General features: G+C 43.4%; 1 protein-coding gene across 1 annotated transcript in view; it reads right to left on the minus strand.

The window, feature by feature from the left end:
- The window catches only part of CEP112 (centrosomal protein 112), a 97,315-nt gene that overhangs the window by 71,755 nt on the left and 2,278 nt on the right, over nucleotides 1-23,282 (minus strand). The window contains exons 3-9 of the mRNA XM_072414077.1: nucleotides 14,989-15,079; nucleotides 13,766-13,843; nucleotides 7,428-7,475; nucleotides 7,069-7,146; nucleotides 4,057-4,143; nucleotides 1,928-2,027; nucleotides 1,350-1,468 (exon numbers count right to left, since the gene is read on the minus strand). Coding sequence (XP_072270178.1) covers nucleotides 1,350-1,468; nucleotides 1,928-2,027; nucleotides 4,057-4,143; nucleotides 7,069-7,146; nucleotides 7,428-7,475; nucleotides 13,766-13,843; nucleotides 14,989-15,079 — 601 coding nt within the window. The remainder of the gene's footprint in view (nucleotides 1-1,349; nucleotides 1,469-1,927; nucleotides 2,028-4,056; nucleotides 4,144-7,068; nucleotides 7,147-7,427; nucleotides 7,476-13,765; nucleotides 13,844-14,988; nucleotides 15,080-23,282) is intronic.

A 23,282-nucleotide genomic window follows, 5' to 3' on the forward strand; every position in this document is an offset into this window, starting at 1 on the left:
GACACATACCCGTATTTCTTTTTGTATCAGTTATCGAAAAATCTCCCTAGCATCTTTGCTATAAATGAATAGAGACTCAGGGGTTAGCACTCCGGCCTTTGCAGTGCTGGGTCCCAGGTTCGAATCTCGGCCAGGACTCTATCTGCATGGAGTTTGCACATTCTCCTCGTGTGGGTTTCCTTCAGGTACTCCGGTTTCCTCCCGCATTCCGAAAACATGCAGTTAGGTTAATTGGCTTCCTCAATATTGACCTTAGACTGTGATAATGACATATGGCTATGGCAGATTGTGAGCTCCTGAGGGACAGCTAGTGACATGACTATGGACTTTGTAAAGCAATGCGTAATATGTTGGCGCTAAATAAATACTGTGTAATAATAATATTAATTACAACCAATGAAAGATCAGTGTCACCGAAATGCCAGAGATTTATAAGTCAGTCATAGAAACATTTTGTGCAGAAGGCTACAGGATCACAAGCTTTGGGATCTCACACAGATGTGGATGACCAGCCTGGGGGGAATGACATGGGGAATGGCCTTTATAGCAGGGATTTTATTCTATGGGCTGCAGTCCACAATACAAAGTGGGCCAAGGTTCTGCACTGATAGTTATCAAGATAAAACTGGGATTGGATATATCAAATAGTAGTAAATGTTTTTCTTATCTGTGAAGCACTGTAATCAGATACAGAAGTAATTCTGCATCAGCTACAGATCAGCAGAGAAGCAGAAAGATTTGTCACTGCTACAAGGCAGCTGGTGTGACAAGGCCCTTACTGTGCTGACTTGTGTGACCGCTGGACGGGAAATCACCAAGGCACAAAAGGAAATCTTCCTCCATAATATCTCATTGAATGCTATTACCTTTTTCATCCATAAAATCCTCTTTTGAGCCGCTCTTTGATGAACCTTTCTATGCTCCATGGCTAAACCCTGTCAGCGGCTTTCCTACCAGCCAAAGACAAGGTTTCATTAGCTGGTAGAGCACTGTCACTGGACAGAGGATGGCAGTTGGCGGGGTTCAGACATGTAGTCAGGGAAACCAGGCCCCAGCCACCTAAATCTGAGAGGGGCACAGAAGACCTGCAAGGATTGCATACTACAGGGTGGATAGGAGTGAATTATCAGAACTGTATAGACTCATTTACAAGGGGTACATAGTGACCCCAGGCAGTGAAGCTGCAGTGTTAGGTTCAGGCAAAGTATGGAAATCTAAATAAAGGAATAAATGTAAAATTTCATAAGTCAGCCTGCAAAACAACAATACAATATAAAATGCAATAGCCCAACAGTGTCTGGTTCTCCAAAACTAGAAGCCAGATAACAGGACATGCAGGAAGGAATCACCTTCTTCTCCCATTCGTTCTTTAGACTTTCAGCACTTTGCTCACACATCTTCTTCAGCTCCAGGATCTGGGCTTCTTTTGTCTCTCGGATGATCTGGGATTCCCGAAGAAGAGTCTGCACTGTTATACAGAGAGAAAAAAAGGGGACCTTAGTAATGTCTGGTTAGTAAAACACAGAGATCTAGAGATAGAATGTAGGGGTCCCTACATCCGTTTCATCTGTAACCTTTGTCATGTATAAATTCCCTGCTCAATCCTGTTATTTGTAAATCAGATAAAGGATAGAATGATCTCTGGGGCCACACAATGTCACATTATATCTTCCCCCATATTATTACCCCACAGAGAACAACTTCTATCCATGGCCTTATCAGCATGCTGCCCCCATTGGGTAATTAGTAGATTCCAGGAAATATTGTGTATTGATGTGTGAATGCTTCCTTCTATAGGCTGTTTTACAATGACATATCATGCACTTATATACACACCTGTCCCACATCCATTCTAGATGACTGTACTGACAGACCTGGACAGGGGAGATATACCTCTGACATAGAAAACAGCAATAACAGATAGTACCTTTCTTCTCCAGCTTCCGGATTGTCTCTTCACTTTCATTCTGCTGGTTTTTGTAAAGAGTTTTCAGTTCTTCCATCTCGTTATTCTTTCGGTCCAAAATCTGCAGAAGAAAATTCCCATCATCCAACTGTACTGTCAATGCCCAATCCCCCATCATAGCCCTGACACCTATCACAGGACACACAATAACAATACTCTGTGATGGGGGTAAAGTATACGGCATCCATCTGTTCTGTGGAACTTGTGATAAATTCTACATAACCGATGTGAGAACATCATTGATCTGTACAGAAACCCTGTCAGTGCTCTAGAAATATCAATCTCTGAGCTCTGTGCAGGGGATACCACAATATGCCAGCGTGTGACTTCCACATTCCAGCGCTGCAAGGTTTGTCAGTGTGTTCAGCATTCATTATTTCTGGAAGTGTAGGATGCTTGGGTTCTCTGCTGTGCAAGTTCACTTTCCCCACCAGTACATTACAATGGTACACGAGTGGCACCGTGGCATGGTAATGTGGCACACTGAATACTAAGGAGTCTGACGGAGATTTCTAGAAAGGAAGCGAGATAGGAAACCAGAGAGGGCCAGCAAAATATTGGATTCTTTTCATCTCTCCTGCAGTCTTGGACGGGAAAGTGAACAGAGAAGCAGCAGAATGATGAGAATGTAACTATCTGCACTTTCCTGTCAATATGTCCATCTGTTCTTCTCTACAGGGGATACAGCAAGAGGCTGATACCACATTAGATATTTACAATTCTTGTATTTGAATGATGTTTTAATTTGTGTGGCCTGCCAGACACAGCTCTCCTGTTTAACAGACCAGATTTGTAGCTTCTGTATTATCACCACAGCCTTTATTAGGTTTGTGAGTACAATGATCTGACAGGTGTACAGTGGTCCGCCAATGCTGTATATCAATCCGCCATGGTGAATAGATGAACGACTGATTAGAAACAACCACACTGTGGTCCTACAAAGTCTTCCCCCCTCCCCATTGTACAGAAGGGTACTGTGTGTACCTGGGATTCTGTCACTAAAACAATCGCAAAGGATTGTTCCCATTGACAATCCATCTGACATCTGTACCAGGCTTTGAACAAATCAAAATGCTGAGAATTCATGGGGATTCAGCTCCAGCTATGGTTTTTGCTTCAATTTGGGGAGGACGTCATCAGCTGTGGGAGATGGACAGGAGCGATCACATGGTCTTTATTTATGCAGACACACAGGCTTGTGAAGAGATATTTTTATCTTTATTACCCGGATCGTCTTTCCTCTGCCTGGGATCAGACAAAAGCTCTCATATAGCGCTCCGCAGGTAGCATCCCGTGACTCTGCGTCCACACAAGATTCACTTTCAGCTTTGGCGTCTTCTCTCCACCTGACCAAATACTTACATCCGCCAGCTGCCACTTTGATGTGTCACCGTGTGGTGTCCACTGTGCTCAGGCTGTGGGCCTAAATTCAGGCATGTGACCGGCAAAATAAAAGCCGCTTTATCGGTTCACATGTGTGGAATTCAAGCAGAACAGCACTGGATCTCACTTGTCATTGCTGGGAACATATTTTACTGTAATATTTGATGTCTACAGCTAGGTGCGGTAATCAGACCATAGTGCCACACATACAAAACTCTGTTCACTCGGTGCCGAGAAGTGAGTGAGGTTATTATACGTCACCGTGTGATAAAAAAACAAAGGACTGCAGCAAAAAGGGGTTCTTGTAAAATGAAACATTACGTTTTGCTGTACTTTGCCCCATTCCACTGCTAGATTTTTCCATTACTTTATAAATGGGCCAAATGGCAAAGCAAAAACAGAAACACTTAATATATTATGGAAGTTCTTTGTTAAATATGTTTTATGGGGTCATTTCATTTTCTATCCAGAGCAGATTCAGATACTGATAAAACTGCAGGAAATAACATGGCCATAAAGATATTTTAGCAGTAGGCCAAGACAATGTCATGTGGATGGAGAAAAACATTTCACAGCTTTTGTAAGATCTGAGACTTCACCGCACATTGGTCTCACATCTACAAAATGTGCTGGATCTGATATGTGACAATTTGCTGAACATGGCCCATATCACCTATAGGTCCTGGAGCAACTTACAGCTCACTCACCTTCTGTATATCACTGTCGTGTTTCTGCTGCACTTTTAGCTTCTCTTCCTGAAACCTGGCTTCCATGGCTTTGATCTTTAAGTCCAACTAGAAAAACAAACAGGGTTTTGTCAAGGATATAAATTACATAAATGATCAGATGATTTAGGATACAGGGTCATGAACTGACCTCTCATCAGATATAGGTTTTCATGCTAAGACCACCATGCTGAGTAATGTGTTAGTGTAACACTTCCAGGGATCACACAACACTGACCAGGATCAGTTGTCTGACTCCACTATGTCCTGGTTCTGTCACTATGGTACTGATTGTGTCCTGGTTCTGTCACTATGGTACTGATTGTGTCTTATGGCATTCCTAATTATGTCACAAGGGTACTGCGTCTATCTCTGAAGAGAAGTAAATGGTTCTGTCAGTATGGTACTGATTGTGTCTTTGTAGTTTCTGTCACTTTGTTACTGATTGTGTCTCTGAACGCACATTCCCTGCTGTTTAACTCTGATTGTGTCTTGCAGAGGTGTCCGCGGTTGTGGGTTTATGGCTCTGATTGTGTCTGTATACCATATTATTGAAGTATGGGGTTATTTACATACAGGTGACCTGCAGGTATTCCTGACCCGTGTACTTTTATCCTGCCTATATGCAGAGAAAGCATTGCCTATCATTGTCCTAATGCATATGGAAAAGATGCAAGCAGCCAGGGATGACCCAGAGGTTTCAGGTACCATGATGGCCACCTTATCATGTAAAGAAAAGACCTTCTGTGTCACCAGTATAGTTTGGATCTACATATTCCATCACACACTTCTGATTGGACTATTCCAATAATTTTTAATGGATAAATTTGTGTGTGCGATGATCATGAAAGGCTAATTTTAGTTTTGGGTCAGGGGCAGACTTTAACTATCACACTGAATAAAAAATAATTGTGCCATGTAAAAAGCTTGAAGATAAACTTTGCATGTGGAAGGATAAAACTATTTATCATTATTATTATTTTTAAACTATTTATTTATCTATAATTATTGCTGCACGGGGAGAGTCAGGTCACAAATGAATAGAAAATATAGAGTTTTACAGTTATCATTTTACCAGGAATAATAAGAAAATATTTTAATGAGGACACCTTTTCTGGTAATAACTTCCTAATGGTGGATTTGCCTAACTTTGGGAATTTATTTGTTTCTGCTTGTTTTGTCTCTGAAACAGAAAGTAAAGGGGAATCTTTCCAATGGCACAGACATTGCAAAAAATAAAGTTTGAGTTATATTGTACTTTATCCCTTTCCTACTCTACTGAAAGCTAAGTTTCTGGTAACATGAACTAAACAAAGTTCTATTAGTGATACAGATATGTGGATAATATAAATGGCGACCCCGGTTACCAGCAGTCACCAGCTCAGGTCATGCATTCCTCCCGCAATAAAACAAAATGAGGTCACCAGCTGAGGACAGTGCCTTCATATCGGGATGTAATCCTCCTGTCAGTGGCTACACAAAACCAGCACGTTTCTCTGTGAAATTCATGAAAGTTTAAACATTTCCAGAATGCCTGAGTCAGTTTTGGAGAACCACTTCAAAGGCTTGGTTTCCCTGACTCCTTCATTGCTCAGGCAGCCCACCAAGGGGCCAGGAGATGGGGATTTCACAGAGGAAGACTTGCTGGGAATTGCTGCTTTAGCGCTTCTAATCTTAAACAGATAAATGTGATGAAATCTGACTTTACCAGTCTGGGCTATTGGAGGTCACCCGGTGCAACCACCGCTAAACGTGCCAAATGTGAGCCGAGCCAGGGACATTTCTGAGATCCTATAATACTCAATGATATTAGTTCTTATTGCTGTCTGCTTCTCTGCTGACAGATTTATCTTGTGATCATTGTCATTAAAACAAAGTGATGAGAAAAACAAATTCTTACTGTTGTCTGTAATAAGGAATCAAGGGGAAATCTCTCATTAGTGACTTCAATTCTAGTGACAACAACTCTGGAGAGATAACCTCCCACTTCCTGTTTTATGTCCAGGACAGGAAGTGAGGGTACAAATGACCTCAATAGAGCACAATAAGCAGCAGTGTATCACACATACAAGTTTCACCTCTGATCTTATCCCCCTTTAGGATAATGCCTATTGTAAGGAATGAAATATTGCCGAGTTTGAAGTTAAGTTGTTTTTTGCTATATTTTGCAGATAATTGAGTTGTGTCTATAACTAGTTATATCCTCATCAGTAGGTCAATATTTGCTCCATCCTTACCTTCCACCTTGTTGTCTGACTATATAAACTGTGATGTGATAATAAGGATTTAAGAAGTGATATAACTACATGCTTGAGCTGCTTGTGTGTTATTCACTGCTCCCAACACGTTGAAAACAAAGGCCACGATAGAGAACCTGATCTGGGATCAGGAAGAAATCGCCTTAACACCTATGATTCCTTATCTCATGCATTAACCCTTCCTCATAATCCTCTATGTATTCTTACTCTTTATAAGACAAGTTCTGCACGGTGAGCTGCAAATACTGGGTTCACAATGTTGTGTTCCATGCAATGTGATTCATATAGATGCTGGACTAGTCACACATATCTATGTGACCACGAGCACTAATATGAAAAATGATCATCAAGGCTCAGTGTATACGGGAAGTGACTACTATGTAGGGTTCTTGGGGGGCCCGGATCCATGTGACTGGGTGATAAGCATTAATAATACAGTGTATTTATAATATATAAGTGAGAGAGTTCAGACTTCATTTTAAATTTGTAACACTGATGAGGGAAATTTATGCCGATGTGCTGATGTGAACACAGATGCTGCTACATATTGGTACAATGTGGCCCCAATGACTTGTACATAGTCAGATTCTGGTGGTTCTATGCATAGGGGACCAATGCAAAGTAAGAGAAGACTTTTGGTATTTTAGTCTTACAGACGTTTCTTATGTTTAGAAACCACAACACAAATTTATTAACATTAACTGGTGAGCAGAAGACACTCAGCTAGTGATCGCACCTCTTTTTTATGGAGTCGGAAGAGAGCTTGTTCATCCCGATAATCAGCGCTTCTTCTGAGTCGGGAATCAGGAGACAACTGCAAAAAGATAGATTTTATTTTAAGAGTGTCAATGCCTGAAATGGGAGCTGTCTGTGCTCACCCACAGAAAATAACCAGAAAAATTAGATACTGGTTCAGAATCAGATATTATAACACATAAGCCCCATGGTACTTGGGTAACGAATCTGTTTTATACATGGTATTTATATGGCAAACCCTCCAGGAGAGTCCTTGCTGATATGGCAAGATATGAGTAGTACATGAAGCATAGAAATATATACAAATATAAATAACAATGCGGAAACTGAACTACATACCGATGTTAGAGGCAAAGATCTTTCCCGTAGATACCGAGGATTTTCTATCTGTTAAGAAAGGAAGCAAAGAACACAATGTTTAACCTGAAATACAGCAATCACTATGAACTGTCTCAATGTATAATATATATTTATATATAATAAATATTTATATATATCTGTATTGTGCTCTTCCAGCCTTGTGGTCACAAAGAAACTTTTAATTTCCAGCATAACACAAAGTCACCTCCATAATGACCTGGCAGGATCAGAATAGAGAAACTTACTTGTATGAAATATTGTGGAAAGTCTTTGCAGAAGAATAGAGATTATTACAGGTGAGATTATTATTATTATTATTATTATTATTATTATTAATAAACAGGATTTTTTATAGCGCCAACATATTACGCAGCGCTGTACATTAAATAGGGGATGGTCATATGTTCATATTTCACCATACAGTGTACCATAAAAGCTGTTTGAATTCAGAATTGTGTGACAACCCCTTGAAGGTATTTATGATGTATAGCAGCGGGAAGGCTTGTTTATTAAAATGAGCCGGACAAACAAGGAACAATAAGGCCACGTATACACTGCCATACACGTAAACCCATTCAAGGAAGGGCCCCTTTATGACCAAAGTTTAAAGGAGCAACTTCATTCCCCAGGGTATGGAGTGGGCACATTTACATCCCTCTGTAAAGCTAATAGTGGGCTAAGGGCTGTAGGTCATGGATCATATAAGAAGAATTGCAGGCAAATAAACAAATACACCGCGGGGGACCGCTTTACATTTGTAAATGTGTGTAGGCAGTTTTATGGTCATTATGCCAGACAGCAACGGCGAGTCTGTGATCCCGCTTATCAATAATGAAATGCAGCCAGGTCCAGGATAACATAGGAGAAGCAGAGCGCTGATCAGGTATTTGAGCTTTCCCATCTAGTAAGTTAGTAAGGAAGATAACTGGACAGCAGTGGGCAAGTAGCACAGCCCTGATTGGCTCAGAGTGTTGCCCCTCCCTCTCACAGGTGAGTGCAGGTATAGCAGAGATTGAACTTTGAATACACAAATGAATTCCATTGTCTCTTGAGGAACCCGCCTAAAGCTCAGCTATAAAGAACATTTGCTCAGATTCTCCTCTTGCTCAGCGGAGTGACCTTCCAGTAAAGCCGTACAGCTCCTGGTCTCTTTATTATTGGAATTGTTTTATTTCATAGCCAATCAAGGAGTGTGTGCCTAGTCATTAACCTCCTCCATTAGTTCAGAATCAAATGATCAGAGTTGGAGAAAATATTCCAGTGAGCTTCCTGTAGGTAGCTGACAACTCTGCTGCTGGTAAACTGGAATCCCAAGCAGTGTTGTCAGCTCTGTCGCAGGATTACAGAACTCCGTCTATGCCTGTCCTTTATTCTTCATTGCTGCCTCCCTGACTCTTCATAGCCTGCCAACACACTGTGTATAAGGAAAAGGCTCCTGGGTCATGTAGTTCTGGTGTTGTGTTCCTACACGACTATCCAGGTGATGACAGTACAGACACAGACATTACAGAGGTGAAGTAAATCTGTCACATGCTCTGACATGGGGTGAGGAAGGATTGGGGTTAATTGGGGTAACGGTTGGACAGATGTTGGGGTAACGATTGGACAGATGTTGGGGCACCGACATAACGTCACCTCTATCTTCCCTCAGAGGTCAAGCAGCAAACATCCCCTCCGAGCCGTAATACAGAAAAACCAAACAACTATTTACACAAACTTGTCTGAAGACAAAACATGTGTAGGCATTACATTGTGACTCCCCAAACACACAACGCGTCGGTAATATTTTGTACGGCCGCTCTCGTGCCTCTCTCTCTCCAGATGTGCTTTGATGTCTCATGTTCCCACTCTGTAATCCACAGTAACACAATCCCCTTCCCTCCCCTCTGTAAACATTTAAAACTGTCTCAACATTTTTCCTTTTAAGATTGTCATTTTGAAAACTTTTTAGCTGTTATGAGGTGACCACAAGAACAGAAAAAATAAAATAGGGGATGAGAGAAAAAAAGAAAGGATGAGATTTGCTGCCAATTGGAGGAGGGAGGGGGGTAAAAAGAAACAAATACACCAAGTCACAGGGAAATGGTATTAAGTGTGTGATGAAAGCAGCATGTAAGTAAGGAGGCAATCACAAACCAGATGTATGATGGAGGAGACTGCCAGCACAACGGGGCTGAGGGAGAGCGGCGAATGTGAAACGCGTAGAGCTGAACTGAGCCTGAACTGTGCCCAGAATATTCCATGACTACAAGCCGCAATTTGACATACTTTATTAAAGTCTTTCTTCTCCTAATGAATCTGACGGGAGGGTCTCCTCTCTCTGGCGGGCTGCTGTATGCAAGTCTCGGCCACCAGCATTGCCCTGACATGAAACATGGGGGCCGTGAGGGACTACCATTGTGGCTGCCCTATAGAAATCTAATTACAGGTGAAATGTGTACACATGAAATGAGAAACATGCTTAAAGTTGTGTACTTCATCCTGGGTGCTGCATGGCAGAGAGTGACAACGCTCAGAGGTCTAGGGGTAAACCTGGGAGATGTGACCTGGGGGTCCTCACCAATAAACAGGTGGGCATTGGGGTTACCGGCCCACCATTGTGTGAGGGGTGTTCAGGGGGTGATGAAAGGAAACCACAGGCTCTGTGTCCTGGGTAAACCAATGCTTTATGGTGTCACCTGGCCTGAGCCATGTTTCTTTAGTTATGAAGAAGCCCTTGTATCCTGTCCCGGTGACAACATTTCATCATTATTCATCATAATATTGTGCACAGCCAGAAATACATTTTGTTTCCTTAGGAATGCTATAATTTTTTATTACTGCCTGCAATGCCTGTTGTCCATTTTCCCACTGCTCCGACCGTTGTCAGCAGGGCAGGAAGTGAGGGGAAATCTTTCTTATTGATTCCCAAACAGTCAGAAAGTTTTTGTAGTTCTGGGAAATAAAATGCAGGCTGCATTCAGTGCCACGCATGGATTCCATGATATACTAAGATATTAGTTTTATAGGCTGTGATTTGTGTATAAACAGAAACAAGTATAAGAGAATACAAAGTCTGATTCTGATGTGTGTGGGGTGTGGAGGACACAAATCTGCTACATGGAGACCCCGATAAAGTCAGAGGGCCCCGGTGATTGGGTGCAGAGGGCAGATGCAGAGTTGGCATTCCCCCTACTGGTGGGCAGAAGACATGGAAGGGGAATACTGGATACCCAGGGAAGAGAAAACGTTTCCTACGTGCCAATTAAATATTTCCTATCCTAAGCTATGACAGACACATGACAGCAGGGGAACAGTCCTGGTTCTCTGTCCCCCGCTCCTGCCTGCCTCATCTCTCAGATATCTGCACATCATTCCAAGCAATGCAATATCCTGGATGAGACGCCTTCACTGGGTTATTGCTTGTATGGGCACTGGGAGGGCAATGCGTTTAATTACAACATTAGGACTCGTGTGATCACAGTGAAGGCCAAACTACTACTTTGCAAAGATTTTATGACTACGCTAGAACGGCCAATATCAATAGCTACAGAATAGAAATATTCACGGAAATCCTTGCCAAGCAATGAGACATGAGAACCGTGAGGGACCTTTCTACATCACAACAAGCAATCACCTAATGCTGACCTGTTGTCATATATATTGTTATAGTAAGTGCAAATGGCTCAGCAATGTGTCATTGTAAAACTTCCAGGTATTTGTTATCACAGAAATCACAATACTTACCCTGACAAAGCTTTAATCTGCTTTCATTTTACCAGATACGTACCATCTCTGTTCAGGCATCCTCTAAAATCACCATCTACTTCCTGGACTGATATACTGGCCGAACAGTTGTGTAAATTCTGGTGCACAAATCACAGATCAGACCCTGCAGCAGCTTCTCACTTACAAAGTTACAGACTGAGGAAATGCTCCTTTCTGCGTGCAGCAAACTGATAGGGTCATCTTAGCTTAGCCCCAGCTAGAGCATAAGGTCAGCTTTTTGTTAATAAATGACCCTTTTCTTGTATATTATGACGTCAGGGAATTATTCCTGCGGACTATTACCATCACCAGCAGGTCCATTTAATGTATCGGAAGCTTCCTTTAATAATAACTAGAAACATGTAAAGTGCGTGAGGCACGAGGCGCGGGGGCCCTAATGAACTGAGGGGTCAGCAATGGCTCCATACAAGTCCACATCAAAGTGCATCCTACATAAATGATCCCCCTCTGCTAACAAGGCGGGCATTTTCCCCGGCTCAGATCAGCGTCTGCCCGGCCGTTCTCAGATGTCAAGTTTTCATGCGTCCTTACAATATTGTCTTTGTGAAGAATGCAAATTGTAGCAAAAGTGACATCAGCTGTCCACGCTGGACAAAGCGTTAATTCTCCGCAGACAATAAACAGAACGATGGCCAAACAAAGACACATCACAGAGAGGACGGGAATCAAAGCTTGGCTCAGAGAGCAGAGCCATTGTCATTCTGCTGAACTCGGAGAAGGACGCCATTCAAAGTGCGCTCATAAAGGAGCCTCAAGAAAGGCGCACAGACGGCCCAGTTCAAAGCAGAAGATTAATGCTGAAGAAGAAGTGTGATGACTTCATTAATCCTTCCCTCTTATCTGACATTACACAGAGATTACGCTAATAGGCCTTTTAACACACACTACAAAGGCTTCGTGTTAAAGAAGAACTCTGCTCAGGAGTACAGAGCCATACTGGTCTCCGCCAATTTTATGCGCAGCACTTTCCCTCCATGACCCAGATACCTGTGTACCCACGTGCCATGTCACTGCCCTTACCACAAAATATCAGAAAGCTTCATGGAGAGACATTAGGTACAGGTCTTTGATTTTGTCACTGGAAACGGTCTTTTGTGATAGCGGATAAAGGAATGTCACTTCATTGCTGGAGAGGGGAGGATGGAGGACAAGTTGGCGACACCTTTTTGTGCCGGAGTGGATTGCTGAACGGAATTGATGGCCTGTTGTACACTTGTCTAATTTTCACCTGAGACGAGCATGACAGCCTCAAGTGTCGCAGGTGACAAACACCTGACGTGTGCGTTGCTTTATATAGCACAGTGACGGCAGATGGGTCCTAGGAGACAAATCGGATTATTTATGAAAACTAATCCCAGCCTTATAGGTCAGGTGTGTAAGACAGCAAAAATAAAAGCCTAGGCCCAGATGGGTTGTTGTACCTCTGGAGTTTGGTGACAGTTTACTGTATGTTGTCTATAAATGGCCCACAAAGTTATGATTGTAATCCCCCTCCCCCAGAGGCTGATAACACACAATTTAGAAACCTGACACAACTATTATCCACAGTACACCAAGACGTCAATGGGCTGTAAAATGTCAGAGCACTGCCGACTTCAGATCCCTTCTATGTACAGTAAGTACACACACAGATGATTCTCACCCAGCACAAGCGGATGGGCTCGTCTCAGGCGAGATTCTGATGTGTGTGTAGAAGTCGCCTGACGTGGTTAATGGATCCATCCTGACGGATCTATGAATGCCAGACGATGAGCGACCGCAATGGATGTGAAGGGAGGAGAGCACAGCGGGGTGCCGCTCACTTGTGCTTCAATCTCCATAGAGTAGAACGGCTTTGTATGTCCAGCACTCATTCGTACAACAACAACAATTAGGTGTATATATGCAACCTTACTGTATTGTGGTCTGGGGCTCAGCTAAGTGTATCAATGAAATACTAAGTGATAGAAGGAGGGAGACATGAGACATATACAACACCATAGGAGAAAGTTTCTTATGTATACAACTTTATTTATAATTTTATTAAAAAAAAGTCTAAAAGACCCAAAAACATTAAAAAGTAACACAGTAACCATTTAGATCTAACACTTCAATAATGATACGTGTACATCACTAAGGTGTCCAAGTAAAGGGTTCCACTGTTATTTCTGTGTTTCCACGTATAAATATTGGTAATAATATATTGGAAAAATGACCAATATTTGTGGAAACTCAGAAAACACATGATCTAGATGGACCATAGTGGACACCTTGATGATTTACATGCAATAATAATATAAATGTTATAACTAACTGGTGACTGCATCGCCTTTTTTATTAGGAATCAGTATTCTCCCCAAATTGTTCTGGGTAGGAAGACGCTGTATACATAAGAAACTTTTCCCTTGCCGTTGTATATGCTGAAAATCTCCCTTTCCCCTTCTTTCATTCTGAATATAATAAACCCAGATTGGCATCTATATGTAGGATTTTCCGGCTCAATGGTTGTTACTTCAGCAGTATGATGGGGCATTTCAGCAAATAACAATATTTAGATGTGTGCATGTTACCCCGAGATTCCAGCTGTTCAGACGGGATTCTATGTCGCTGTCATCTAGGCTGGCTGAGGGCCCATCAGTGAGATCCCCCTACAGACAGAATACATCATGTCAGTGAAATCCATGATATCTTATAATGACATCACTGTTATAATTATTACTTATTATTAGTGACATCCCAGTGAAATACGCATTGTTTCTCATATTATTACGTGCAAGGATTTCATGCTGCTAGTGGTGTAGACATAAGTTAGAGTTCACTATGAATACAGCTTTCATGGTATTGTCTGGCTGCAGCTTTGTACATTACATGTGGCTGAGATAATGGCCTTTGATCTGCCCGTACCATTCTTCCCAGGTATAACGGGTGGATATTTTGGGAGGTCTTGGCCTTGTACAATGAAGTCACGGCGGGACACAAGCAAACGATAAAACATAAAAGACATTTCTGAGCTGCTCTTGTAAATGTTTGTGATATTGTTCCTATAGAGGTATCCGCTCCTGATTGGACGGGGAGCTGCAGCCTGAAATTCCTGGGTGAGACTGATAACAGTGAGGTCGTAGGTCAGGCCAATGTCTGATCTATTTAAAGGAGAAACTGTTTTCCAGGAAGTTCCTGGCATGGACAGAATTCTGAAATGTGCTGCGGAATGCATTGTTTTATGTCTTGGAGGAGTCAGCTGCTTCAGAACAAACCTATGGGGCCAAATCACACATGTGTTGTATTCTGCTCTATGTTCCAGGTAAAATCAACAGAGGGGGCTGATCTATTGCTTTGTGACCCAAAGTGGGGATATCAAAAGTAACCCCCCCCCCCGATAAAAAACTACCCCTGGACTGGACCAGGTAAAACTCCAGTTACTGCTAAGCTGAATTCTCCTCCATTTATGTCTCACACACCCCTCCTGGACACTGCAGCTCTCAGTAAGGGGGTGTCAGGAGCAGAGGCAGGGCTCTTCATCCAGGTAACAGTGAGGATGAACAAGTGTGGCCAGGTGCTGAGCTACACAACAATGACAATACTGGCTGCAATCTTCTCAGCACACTGTAAGGCAAGTGACAACACTTCAGAAGCAGGGCGGCATAGTTGTCACACCAACATAGAGATTTCACTGGCACAGTTATCAGATCTGTGGGCATTTCTGTACTGTATTTGCAGATGGACTTATACTATGCGCTCCTGGTCTTAGAGACAATTGACGGATTACACCGGGAGAGAAATCTGGGGGACTTACTATGGGCCGGGTGGTTAAAGGATCCTCCGATGACTTGTGTGTGGGGCTAGGGGAGCGCATCCGCACTTTCCAGCTGCATGAATTCTGCGACCTAAAAGTAAAAAGATAAAATGTAAGAAACGGTATTATTTTTACATGATCACCCCTTCCTCACCATCCCGCCCAATCAGCACCCCTAAAATGTACCGAAATCTGTAATCTTCTGTGTTACAAAATGTCTGGACAGAAAAGTATCAGCAGAATCTTTGTTTGTCATACTGAGGACAGGTCCTCTTATCCACCAAGAATAAAGGATGACGCCTGTTACTAAGGGCCTCTGACATAAATGGCCCAGGTCCTCTCCCAATTCCTAAATCACCTACTCCTGGGGGGTAAAAAATCCCCCTTCTGCATTGCTTCTCTGTAACTCCTATTTAATTTACAGCGCTGCGTAATATGTTGGCGCTATATAAATCCTGTTTATTAATAATAATTATAACGCCGCCGCCCTGCTGGTAAGATTCCAGTATTGCACAAAGAATGTGAAATCTTGTGAGAAGACACTTCAGACCATTGCTGCGTCACTCTGCATTGCACAGAACTCTATGAGGAAGGCGCTGGGCGCTGCAGGCAGGACATGGAGGTGAGTATAAGTATTCTTTTCAAGTCCATTCTTCACCTAGAGGAGGAAATTTAGGAAAGAGATCCTGCCATACAGCTCCTTAATTAGTAACATCCTGAGAGAAGGTGACAACTTTATATCTCCTAATCGTTCCTTTACATTGTGTGGAGTCTTAGATGAACATGATTTATTTTACTGATTGATGTAATCAATAAATTAATCCCAATTCTCACTAAGATTATTTAGTCGTTGCACAGACTTTTCTTTTCCTTATTTACCTGACAATTGTACCCAGCCTGGAAAACCTTGAGCACATTGCCCCGGCCCTGGAAGCGATAAGCGCATTGTCATGGCCCTGGAAGCACTGAGAGCATTGCCCCGGCCCTGGAAGGGCTGAGCGCATTGTCCCAGGCCTGGAAAGGGGTGAGCGCATTGTCCCGGCCCTGGAAGGGGTGAGCGCATTGTCCTAGGCCTGGAAAGGGTGAGCGCATTGTCCTAGGCCTGGAAAGGGTGAGCGCATTGTCCTGGCCCTGGAAAGGGTGAGCGCATTGTCCCGGCCCTGGAAGCGCTGAGCACATTGTCCCGGCCCTGGAAAGGGTGAGCACATTGTCCGGGCCCTGGAATCAATGAGCGCATTGTCCCGGCCCTGGAAGCGCTGATTGCATTGTCCCGGCCCTGGAAGCGCTGAGCGCATTGTCCCAGCCTTGGAAGCGCTGAGTGCATTGTCCCGGCCCTGGAAGCGCTGAGCGCATTGTTGCATTGTCCCGGCCCTGGAAGCGCTGAGCGCATTGTCCCAGCCTTGGAAGCGCTGAGTGCATTGTCCCGGCCCTGGAAGCGCTGAGCGCATTGTCCCGGCCCTGGAAGCGGTGGGCGCATTGTCCCGGTTCTGGAAGCGCTGAGCGCATTGTCCCGGCCCTGGAAGCGGTGGGCGCATTGTCCCGGTTCTGGAAGCGCTGAGCGCATTGTCCCGGCCCTGGAAGTGCTGAGCGGATTGTCCCGGCCCTGGAAGCGCAGAGCACATTGTCCCAGCCCTGGAAGTGATGGGCGCATTGTCCCGGCCCTGGAAGCAGGGAACGCATTGTCCCAGGCCTGGAAGTTGTGAGCGCATTGTCCCAGGCCTGGAAGTTGTGAGTACATTGTCCCAGGCCTGGAAGTTGTGAGTACACTGTCCCGGCCCTGGAAGCAGGGAACGCATTGTCCCAGGCCTGGAAGTTGTGAGTACATTGTCCTGGCCCTGGAAGTGGCTGGAAGTTGTCCCAGCCTCTGTGCTTGTCACATTGACATAGTAGAGATCCTGTGACCTTTCACAACCCCGTGCTTGGCCTGTTTTAGCTGTGTAGAGGGTTATATATGAATGGTATATATGGCGTGGATATGGCAGGAAATGTAAAGGATAATGCTGAATGCAATGCTGCAATGAATGGATGCAAGCTGCATAGAAGGGTGCAGGGATGCTGAGCCGGGTTTACTGGATGTTGTTGTCACCCAATGTCTGCCATGCTCGTCCCCCGGGATTATGATTGGAGTATGTCACATTGTGCTGTCCCAGGGTTATCAGTCCTGGCAGAGCGGCATGGGGAACACACGTGTCATCAGTATGTGACGCTCTGTCTGTGGAAGATGCTGGGACCATCACCAAACCTAAAACTTCACATGTGGCTGCCAATACCAGGCGCCGCACAAATATAACAGAGGTCCTTCTCTGTCACATTCTGCTGGAAAACACTAACGCTACACACAGATTTTGTGATGGCCTTGGCTGAAAGTTTAGCACTTGTAAAGCTTTCACCTGGATTGATCTGTCCTGTAACCCAGAGCATGACTGCCAGGTGAAGCAAATGGTAAAATACCCCTCCTTAGATGTAGTGGATGCATTTGTTTTTATTTACGTCTTTAGATCCTACCAGTAACATATTTATGTATTGGATGACATTACTGTATCTAGGTTATGTGCATGGAGCTGCCCTACAGATCCACCTATGGGCCCTGGAAACGGGACAGGAGAAAGGGAGGACGGTGGTATTTTTGTGCACAAAAAGTCACCGATCAATCACTGATCATCAATACATATCAGTGCTGTGCCAGACAACAGTAGGACAATAGCACCACCTGGTGGACAGGAAGGAGAGCAGCAATCACAGAAGTATACAAGATTCCTTCATTTGGAGGTGAAAGTCACAAGCTGCTGATGAATAATATAATAATAATAATAATATTCAGAACATATTTTCAATAATTTATTTTCTACATTAACAAATGAAAGTGCCAAGACACCAAAAATGTATTTATTTTAATGAAGACACCCAAATAAATGGTGCTTCTTTTCTGTAAAGCTCTTTCAATATTTTATTTCTAGTGATTTCCATATTCTGTATAGATTTTCCTGACAGTAGTTTGGACCTCCCCAATTGTGAAGGTTCTGCAGGCTGATCTTCCCTTTGCAGCACTCACTGGGCCTATAAAACAACCCTGATAGTGCATTGCATCCCTGTGCCCCTAACCTATAACATACTCATATACCGGTAACACAGGGCTTTATTTATGAATGATTCCCCCCAGTCAATTGGTCAGAGATTCACTGACATGGTCGAATCCCTGGACACTTCTCCTTTCAGTTCCCATTAAAACTATTGCTCGTACTGCCACCTAGTGGCCAGCTGTCAAAAATGCACAGCTGCCATAACAGGAAATAAATGAACAATATGAGCGAATTGATGGGGGAATCATTTATAAATAAAACCCTTAATATTTAGTTTTTTGGGGGGGTTTATTAATGGATGACCTAAAATGCCTACAAAATTCTTCCCAAAGGATGTAAGTCTGGAAACAGGGAGTTGGGGATCACAATCCTGGCAAACACCAAAAAGTAATCAGCGGAATCCTTGCACCAATGGAATACAAATTCTGATTGGGTATGAGTCAGGGTGCATGAGTGGTGGTTGTTCCAGCTATACACAATCCAATTGTCACAATCTGCTAGGTATACTTTATATTGCCTCTAGTGATGACAGTGCAAAGTAAATTTAGAAGAGGGATGGAAATATTCGGGGGTGCAGCCAGCAAGTTGGATCAGTATAGGCCGGTGTTGACAAGCTTTGCTTGTTTAAAGTGGCTGCTGCACTCCCATACTAACGTATAGAAATGCAAAACCTGCTTAAAGCAAGTCGAATGCAGGTCAAATGCAGGTCGGCTGCCGGTGAAATGCAGGTCAGCTGCCGGTGAAATGCAGGTCGGCTGCCGGTGAAATGCAGGTCGGCTGCTGGTGAAATGCAGCCATGGTTTCTGAATTGATCCATAAATGTCGGCCGTTCACCTGCTGATCAGAGATTTCAGAGGCAGGCCCTGATGTGGGATTTTGCCTTCACACTGAAGGGACCTTTCACATCTGCATGAGATTATCCTGTGGTCAGTAGCACATGGGGCTGATGATTTTGGGGGACACAGATCCCCCCTTTATAGCCCCTGGGAGAAGTGACAACCTTTTCATGGAGCGGTGCGGCTCATAAAAGCGTGAGTTGTATGAAACATGTAAAGAGTTAGAGCACAAATAAAGCATAAAATACGATAAATAAAAATTCATTTTACAGAGTGATCAGAAAAAGAAACGAGATGGGGGGGGGGGGGGCATCTTTTAACATCAAAGGGATTTTTCAAAGGATGACTTGAAGTGGCTGAACAATTTATGAGACAGCGATAAACTTCGTCTCCAAGCAGCAATAAATTATTCACTACAAAAACATACACATGTCACATATTATAAACTATAGCAGCTCTGGGGGAGGGCGGGGGACTCTTTAAAGACTTTGTCGTACTTTGATAGAGTTTTTGTAGCTGAGGTCTGTGAGCCAGTGACTGGCATAATGGGCGCTCTTCCAACAGCTGAGGGACTACTAATCCCAGCATGCCCTGCCTTACTTCTTGTTCTGCAGATGATTGGACGGCTTCCAGCTCTTGTGGGGTGACCCAGCCAAGCTTGGTAAAGGGACAGTAGGGTGTAAGGAGTTTTGAGGTTCACTTCACATTATTATTATTATTATTATTATTATTAATCAGGATTTATATAGCGCCAGCATATTACGCAGCGCTGTACATTAAATAGGGATTGCAAATGACAGACTAATACAGACAGTGATACAGGAGGAGGAGAGAACCCTGCCCCGAAGAGCTTACAATCTAGTAGGTGGGGGAATTTCACACACAATAGGAGGGGGATATGGAATGGTGGGAAGTAGTGAGGGTTTAGCAGACAGAAGAAGCCGGGTAGGCAAGACTGAAAAAAATGGGTTTTGAGCGCTCTTTTGAAAGTAGGAGCAAGCCGAGTAGGACGAGGAGACCATTCCAGAGAGTTGGAGCAGCTCTAGAGAAGTCTTGTATCCGTGTGTGTGATGAGGTTATGAGTGAGGAAGTCAGTAGTAGGTCATTGGAGGAGCGGAGAGAGCGGCAAGGGGAGTATTTTTTTACCAAGTCCAGTGTTCTCCCCAGGCCCATTTAGCTGGACACACCACCTGGCACTTTTCATTAACCACCCGGCTGTTTTTGGGTAGTTACTGATAAGTTGGGTCACAATACAAGGTTTGCCACCCACCTAAAATTTCTTCCTACCCAGTTAAAAAAAAACCTGGGTTGAGCACTGAAGTCAGAGATGTAAGTGGGGCAATAACTGTGGAGGGATTTGAAGGCAAAGCACAGGAGCCTAAATTTGATTCTAAGGTGAAATGGAAGCCAATGGAGAGAACTACAAAGAGATGCAGCAGAAGAGGAGCGGAGGGAAGGATGGATGAGTCTGGCTGCAGCATTCATAATACATTGTAGAGGAGAGAGTAATCACATGATTGATTCACCATACTGCAGCGCCTCCGTCAAGGTGATATCCCTATTAGAATATTCCTAATCTACTACAACTCTTAGATGGTCTCCGCAAAGAAACCTGTCAGGTGAGACGCGTCGGGTACAAGACGTTATCTCATTCTTATAATTAGGGATACTCTGTCCAGTGCAGCCGTCGTCAACCAGAGGACCGCAAGAAAATTTTGGTGGTTTACGAAAAAAGTTGGACATTATTTGCCATTTTTATGTTTTATTAATAATAAAACAAAAATAATATTCTAATAAAAATTCTTAAATTCTGAATGACAATTTTCACCTTTATTTTGCACTAAATTCACGACCTGTACTAGAGACGGAAAAACAAGGCAGGCGCAGCGTAACGTCAGTGTAGTAATAAGTTCTATGAGGCGACCGCTGCCGAGCTGTACGCTTCAGTATTGTTTCCACCATTATAACAGTCACCCCGCTCCCCCAATACCGATTCTCATCCCATTGTTTTATGTTTACATCTCAGATGATGGGGCAGCACGGTGGCTCAGTGGTTAGAACTCCGGCCTTTGCAGCGCTGGGTCCCAGGTTCGATTCCCAGCCAGGACGCTATCTGCATGGAGTTTGCAGGTTCTCCCTGTGTCTGCGTGGGTTTCCTCCGGGTACTCCGGTTTTCTTCCACACCCCAAAATCGGCTTCTCCCTAAAAAAACTGACCTTAGACTACATTAATGACATATGACTATGGTAGGGACATTAGATTGTGAGCTCCTTAGAGGGACAGCTAGTCACATGACTATGGACTTTGTACAGCGCTGTGTAATATGTTGGCACTATATTAATACTGTGTAATAATAATAAATAATAATAATCTGTTAAGTAAGTATGACCTTACTTGTGTATTCTCTTTACCTGTTATATTTAATGGCATCCAATAGTTTGACTTTGATAACTATAATTTCTTGTTTGGCTTTAGATTGGAATGAAATAATCCCATAACGAGTGGGAAAAAGCAAACCCATATTTTTATTAATACCAAAGATAATACAACTAATGATAATAGTAACAATAGTAATAGTTCACCGTGAGCTGATCAATGAATCAGAGCCCCCACAGTCCTTGTCAGCACCATTAGGAAGATCATTATTTCACAAATGGATTTATCTTTTTCATATTATTGGTCCGCGGGATTTAAATGATGAATTTAGTGGTCGGTGGGGTGTGAAAGGGTGGCGACCGCTGCTCTGGAGTAAACAGCGCACCTCCCATGTTATTATTATATGTTACATAAGGATATGTGTTATATATGATGTACCACAATCCCCTGCTTTTTCTATGGCTTCATAAATCATTACTTCACTAAATGTGAACTCATCACAGCGGCTGGTCACTGCCAGGTACCTGAGGGGTGCGAGACGGATGCGTGTGGTGGCCGGGAACCAGAATTGGGTGTTTCAGGGATTTGTTAGAACCATGGAGGAGGAACAGAAAGCTAGAAGGACTGGTGATACCAAAACCCCAAATCATTCCATTATCCTGGGGAGGCTCCAAAGATCACCAGACGCCAGAAAAAGGGGCTCCGACACCCTGAGATTGCTTGAATGAATATTTTAGAATAATACAAAGTCTCCGATCCTTCTGTACAAAGACCTCACATACCCTGTGGGAGATCCCCGCCACATCAAGATCAGCGCTGATATATTATTGGATGCAAACATTTCTAATAGATTCCTTGAAGCAATTCTGATTGTTACTCAAATGCAAAAATGAGCTGAAAAGGCGCACACATTGTAGCGGTTGTGTCTTCCATGATGTAAAGGGGACCTGTCCATTAACCAGCCATAGAAGGCAGTGTTGCTTTATGCATTGTACAGCGCTGCATAATATGTTGGCACTATATAAATATAATTTAATAATAACAATAATAGGAAGAAGAAGGAGACAAATCCTTCTAGTATCTGGTCTGTATGGACAGCATGACCATCGGCTGACTTACCCAAATTCACTGACGGCCTCACCAGAAATCAGAACACAGATTCTATTCTAAGAACTCTTCACACCGTGAGGAAACTGAAGCTGGGAGAGTCTAACAGACCTTTACTAATACACAGAGGAGTACAGCCATGTGCAAAGCCAATGTCATAATGTCACTTCTTTGTTCTATTCTGAATCTTGGAAATGCGAAGTCCGCAAAGCAATCCAATAATATGGAGTCAGACGGGTACAAGGTGGATTCTGATTTGTAGGCACTATTATTGAACAATATCACATTGGGAGAGCTACATTGTCACCTCAATGCACAGAACCTAGCACTAGTTTTACATATACAACGTCTGACATACCGACCATCTGAGCAGCTCACCTGCTTACAGGTGAGTGATCACATGACAAGAATGCTGGCTTCTATTACAAGAAGTGTTGTCACAGCTTTCACATAGAATCTTATCACTTGCTTGCACTGGATCTGTACAACCAGACCATCACATGTCTACCCTGCACCACATCCATCCAGATTATTCATATGATATCAGTTCACATGTCTAGCCTGCACCACATTCATCCGGATTGATCATATGATATCAGTTCACATGTCTAGCCTGCACCACATTCATCCAGATTGATCACTTGATATTGGTTCACATGTCTAGCCTGCACCACATTCATCCAGATTGGTCACATGATATCAATGCACATGTCTAGCAGGCACCACATTCGTCCGGACTTATCACATGATATCGGTTCACATGTCTAGCCTGCACCACATTCATCCAGACTGATCACAGGATATCAGTTCACATGTCTAGCCTGCACCACATTCATCCAGACTGATCACATGATATTGGTTCACATGTCTAGCCTGCACCACATTCGTTAAGACT

The sequence above is a fragment of the Pyxicephalus adspersus genome, chromosome 6 (assembly GCF_032062135.1).
Source record: "Pyxicephalus adspersus chromosome 6, UCB_Pads_2.0, whole genome shotgun sequence".
NCBI classification, from domain to species: domain Eukaryota; kingdom Metazoa; phylum Chordata; class Amphibia; order Anura; family Pyxicephalidae; genus Pyxicephalus; species Pyxicephalus adspersus.